Genomic DNA, 5,964 nt, shown 5'->3' with positions numbered 1-5,964 from the left:
GTTTACTCCACCCACCTATGTTCTAAGCTATGAGCCCAAGCAGTTTGTTTATTACTTAGCCAATGAAATCAACAGATTGATATATGACACTCCCACATCATATGTGTATGCCTGCAGGCCAGAAGAAGGCACTAGACCCCATTACAGATGGTTGTGAGCCACCATGTGGTTGCTGAGAATTGAACTCAGGACCTTTGGAAGAGCAAGCAATGATCTTAACCTCTGAGCCATCTCTCCAGCCCCAAGAAAAAATATTTTTAATCAACCTTTACATCCAAAAAACAAACAAAGTTAAAGTACAAACATGAATAAAGTAAAAAGCAATGTGCAAACCACCACTTTCAGCCCAACTAGTGATAATACAATGGTGTTTATGTTTGTAGGACTTTGGCTATATTTTTCCGTCTGTGGTTTCCTCTTATATTGTATTATGTTTATATATTGAAGAAGGAAGAAAATAAACGAGAAGAGGAAACCATCATGTGGATGCAATGTGGTTAAACCTACGGCATTCTACAGGAGAGGCATCCTGAAGCCAGGCGAGCAGTCGGGTTTCTGAACTCAGCACAGAGCAGCTTCCCTACATCTAGGCACTCAGAACCTGGACCTGCAGGTCTTGCCTTTGTCCCACTTGTAGGTCTGTTTGGATCCTAAAAAGTCCCCGGTGCTCAGCAACACTGAAGTGGAACTTAGCCGACTGTGAACTCTGAAGGTCACAATGGGGACTCTAACTTGGCACCTGACACCTGGTAGATAAATAGATGTTGAAAGAGAAAAGACATGATTGGATGCCAGAGAACAGAGGCATGAAGGGAGGAAGGGGTGGAAACCCTGTGACCTTGTGCTAGAATTTAAGTCTCCGACTGCCTGGGCTTCCTATTTTGAGGGGGAAGCTCTTGGGATCAACGCCAAAGTACAAACCCTGAGTGAGGGTAAAGAATTCTGTACCTGGTTTGACAGAAGTCACCCCTTCTCCAATGCTCTCCACAATACCAGCTCCTTCGTGGCCTAGAACTGCAGGAAGTGGTGTACTCAGGCTTCCGGCAACCACGTGATCATCTGAGCGGCAGACCCCCGTGGCCACCATCTACAGACAAGAGATTGATTTCACTCAGCCAAGATAGCGACTGTGAAGGTTTAGCACACCTGTTCTGAAATGGGGCTTCTCAGGAGCTTGCTAACAACCCCTATTGCTTCCAGATTCGATTTAGGGCCATGATTTTTTTCATGCTTTCATCTCCTCTCCCAATTAACAGCTTAAACGGTAATGATCATCCTGTGAATTAAGTCACCCCCCAAAATGTAGTTTATACAATATATAAAAATGGATGCTATGTTATGGAAAAAGAGACAGGAAATGAGTACCAAGAAATTACCTAATATTAATTGCTTTTGGACTCAAGATGTTTAGCACTTTATAAACACTTAAACATTTTTAAAAGTTTTCAGGGATTATGTTAAACTTCGAACTTTCAGCAGCTGATGTCAACAGCTAGGCTCAGCAACAGGCTCATTCATTGTTGGGGTGAGCATATGAAACGGGATGTTAATGGGCAGTTGGACGCATCTATGGAGTATTTTCTGAGTTTTTCAAACCTAATATTTCAGACGGCAGAAAGGGACTTTACCTTAATGCGGACTTCATGGGCCTTGGGGGGTGCGACTTCTATGTCCTCGATGGAGAAGGGCTTCTTGGTCTCCCATAGTACAGCTGCTTTGCACTTGATCACCTGGAAGAGGAAGGGTTACTGCACCTCCAAGGGGATCACTGCAATTTTGTCCCTCTATTTCCTATGCACAGCGTCTGTCCCCAATTTGCCACCCATTGTTACATAGAAATGGACATGTCTCATGTACAAGGAGTCAAAACACCCTGAGAAACCTGTGACACCATAGTAGAAGGTCAGGAAGAGAAAGTTCACACATCGGGGATGAATTGGTGTGTGCACTTTCAGGCCACGCTTGTATTCTTTTGTTTCCTGATAGTCACTGGTACTGTAGTAAAAGAGGTTGTTTGACTAAAAACATTTGATATATGTTTAATTCTAAATTATAATTATTAGTATGTTTTTGAGGTGCTTGAGAGCACAACCTGGAACTTTGTGCGTTTTGGGCAAGAACACTGTCTCAGAGCTAAACCCCAGGCTTTGGATTTCTGAGACATAGTCTGAGAAGCAGCCCAGGCTGGCCTTGAACTACGAACCTTTCTGTCTTGGCCTTCCTAGTGATGAGATTTCAGGGATGGTCTATCGTACCTGGCTACATTGTTATTTTGCTGTTGTAGGCAGTGTAAACTCAAGCCTATGATCAACATAGTGCTGTTACTGACCCTGCACCGAAGAGCCTGGATTCCCTAGTCCCTGAATTCTTGCTTGGTTGATATGAATGGGTTTCCACTTATGCTGCATGAATTCAGTCTTTCTTTTAACTTTTTCAGTCATTCTTTATTCTAACTACTTTTCCTTGAAATGTGATATGCCATCCTAAACATGACCAGGAGTGATAGAAAATAAAGTGAATTGGAACAAAACTACTGGCAACTGCGCCTTCTGTGCTGATTCTCCACCCAATCTTTTCTATACCGAGTCGTGCCACACTGTGGATGCAGAAGTTCAACCCCCTGTTCTCACTGTGAGCTATTGGACCTTTGACCCACTCCTAAAACATCCCCTGTGCCAACGGAAACACAGGCGTTATAATTAGGCAATTGGATAGCACAAATCAGTTATTTATGCTGAAGGACTGCTTGCGTTTCTCAGTACCATACAGAGGCTGAACAAGGAAGGTGATTTTTTGGAAATCTCAGTACTATATATGTGTATTATTAGGTATTCTCAGTGTTAGCAAGTGATTCAGTTTTTCTCAGAATTAATTGTATGTAAGATGTGGATTTTATTTTTTTTAAAGAGAGAAGAGATAGTTCTATAGAGCTTCTAGAGATTTTATGAATTGTGCAGCAATGGACCCTCCCAAATCCCGGCATGCATGGGAATGTAATCTTACCGTGGATGATCCTAAAGTGTTGATATCAATCTATCGCTTGTCAGAAATTTTAGCAAATTTTAACGGGACAATTCTACTAAGTTCCTGAGTCCAATTACTCATAAGAAACTCCTGTCAGGCTTTTCTCTTTTCATAAGAAAGCTGTGATTGCAAAGAACAGCCCACTAAGGAATCTTGATATAAACACAGACTTCTCTGCAGAAGATCTCTTTAAAGCTTTCTGTTTACAAGGTAGTCACAGTTGCTCTGAATGAATTCCCTGTGCTGCAGAGTTAGTGAGGAAGTGAGGACTGCCCCAGATCTAGAGTCTGTGCGCTCTTGTTAAAGGTATTTAGCAGCAGCCGGGCTGCACAGTCGTGCGGTGCACACCCTGTGCTATAGCACACATCACACACTGCCTTCAGTGCACGTCATTTCTGAGTTAGAAGTCAGCATCTTTTAGCAAGTTAGTGAGAGTATATTCCCAACAGCAAGATCTTTTTCTTACTTTTCCGGCTGTGCTCATGCTGTCTGTCCTCGCTGCTGGCAGGAGATTGATGGGTCCCTTAGACTCTTCCCTCTTGCAGTGCACTGGGCCAAGGTTGCACACAGATTTTGTTAGCTGGAGTGTCAGCTGATGCCACACGTGATCTGGCCATTTATGACACGCCCATCAGTTTATTCTCACTGCATGTTAAGTGAAAACAAAGAACACTGAACTGTTAAGGAAAACTCATTCTGGGGATGTGATTTTGGGGATATTCTGCTTTCGTTAGGCTCCACACTTCCTTTTGCATCTCTCCCCTCTCTCGGTTCACTCTTCCCCTGTCTCAGCTGCACTTTCCCCTTTCTCAGACAGGTTAGAAGTCTGCTTTCCTTTGCTGGGGAAAGCAGTAACTTAAAGTCTACATGGAGCATGGTAAGGAGGACATGAGACAATGCGGGGCAGATGGGGTGGATGGACAGAGCCTCGGGGAGGAAGGGTTGGTGTCCAGTCCTCTTCAAAGCAGAGAAGCACCCTCAGCCACAGCAAAGGTGCTGAGACCCATGGTATCTCTGAGCACACACTACTGGTCAGCATTGAGCAAGGACCTGAGGCAAGCATGGAGCTGGCCCAGAGGGTGGCAGTCATGAGTAAGAGACAGACTCCACTCCTGTCAGGAGACAGTGCCTACAACATGCCCTATGCCTGTTCCTGAGAGAACTTGGGCATATCTCCTTGCTCTTTGCTGTGGTCTCCTTCTTTGTAAGATAAGGATGAGTTCAAATGTCACTTCAATGACTGTGGGGAACAAGCAGAACAGTGCACACATGTGTTTATCATGGAGCCACATGGGTAGGGGCAGCTCAGTGAGTTACAACTGGCATGCGTGAACATAAGCTCAGCACACACTGGAGGAGAAAGGCAGAGAGTGCAGTCAGCTATGCAGGAAGCGCTAGGAGACAAAGCTATTCTCACGGAGGACTCGGGAGACTTTAGAGTTGCACTTGAGTTTGTCTAAAGAATGAATGTTTGTCAAATGGGCCAAAAGTCCCTTAATTCATGTCCTTTGTCCTTTGTTTAATGTCTAAGTTTGGGTTCGAGAACATGCATTTGATTTTTATTGAGTATTGTGTTTGCTACCAATGTTAGTGGACCAGAGTACATATCACTCCTTAAGTAAGCAAGAGGGCAGTATATATACATAAGCATATACTTTACACTTCTCTAGGGTTGTCAAAGGAACAATAATGTTGTCCATGTCCAATTTTAATTATGCTGCTGTAGACAGCTTATTAGAGGTCACATGGTCAAATCGGGCACCTCTTCCAGAGAATGGCTGTCTACCTCCCCACCTACCTTTGTTTACAATGGTCTGGATAGGAGTCAGGTGTCCCACTAGGTCCAAAGTCCAATACCTTTAAGAGTCCCACGAGAGTACTCTCTGTCCACTGTCATGGAAGAGCACAGTTTTTCTATGAAGCCCAGATGTTTAAGAAGCTAATGGATGTTTATTATGCTCTTACAACCCTAGCGGGAGTTCTTCCTACATTATTACATGATCTTAAGAGGAGCACGATGAGAGAGGTTTTGTTAGCCAGTATTACAGGTGAGGTAAGAGAAGTATAAAGATTCCCTAATGCCCTTTCTAAGACAGCAAGAATGGAACTGTGGGCAGGAAGGCTGATGTTATGGGGTTTTCTGGTGTGACCACGCAGACAGATCACTATATCATCAAAGGACACTGGATTTTGAACTTGTATTTTAACAACGTATCTTAGGGACCATTCATGTTCCCTCCCCTCCTTATTTTAATCCTTCTCTCCTTTCTTCCCTCCTTCCCTCCCTCCCTCCCCCTCCCCTCTTCTCTTCTTCCTTCCCTGTCTCCCATACCCCTTCCCTCCCTCCATCTCTGCATGATCATTGTTGGTAATTCTTCTGTCTTTAGACTAGACTCTGTCACTCATGTGGACCAGGTGCCCAGTTTGGGTTTGATGTCTCATTCTGACACCTTCAGGTATATCAAGAGGACTGTGATGTCTCAAGGGTGGCCATCCATACTGTCTTGCAAGGTGCCATAAGCTGGTAATCGGTACTGCCAGGACCTTAACACACAGCTCTCATACTCTCTGTACTGCCAAGAAGACTTGGGGCAGTCCAAAGTTCATTCAGCTCTGTACCCACAAAGGTAGCCTCCATATTTTGTAAAGCCTAATGGGAAAAATGCATACAGACGGCCTGAAATTCATATGTCATCCTATTCAACTTCAGACTTTTGTAGGCCAAAGATTTTGTCCAAGTCTCTGTGCTTAATATTTACTTAACAGATATTTGGGAAAGAGAACATCATTTATTTATACTTTGTGTATGTGTAAAGAATCAAATAGCCTTCAACTGTGCCAGTAGCAAAATATCTACTTCCTGGGTTAATGTTCTTAATCAAGACAAACCCAACACCAGATATCAAGATTTGCACAACATTTTACTTTGACCCTGAAGCC

The 5,964-nt window shown here is 43.7% G+C and overlaps 1 protein-coding gene across 1 annotated transcript in view; it reads right to left on the bottom strand.

Annotated features, from left to right (window-relative positions):
• The window catches only part of LOC101979679 (alcohol dehydrogenase 1), a 12,436-nt gene extending 8,840 nt beyond the window's left edge, over nt 1-3,596 (bottom strand). Inside the window, exons 1-3 of the mRNA XM_005357346.1 lie at nt 3,491-3,596; nt 1,629-1,730; nt 949-1,087 (exon numbers count right to left, since the gene is read on the bottom strand). Of these exons, the coding sequence (XP_005357403.1) occupies nt 949-1,087; nt 1,629-1,730; nt 3,491-3,508 (259 nt within the window). The 5' untranslated portion in view covers nt 3,509-3,596. The remainder of the gene's footprint in view (nt 1-948; nt 1,088-1,628; nt 1,731-3,490) is intronic.
• Between the last annotated feature and the right edge of the window lie 2,368 nt (nt 3,597-5,964).

The sequence above is a fragment of the Microtus ochrogaster genome, chromosome 21 (genome assembly GCF_000317375.1).
Source record: "Microtus ochrogaster isolate Prairie Vole_2 chromosome 21, MicOch1.0, whole genome shotgun sequence".
NCBI lineage: Eukaryota > Metazoa > Chordata > Mammalia > Rodentia > Cricetidae > Microtus > Microtus ochrogaster.
This window is presented reverse-complemented; position numbering and strand designations above follow the sequence as displayed.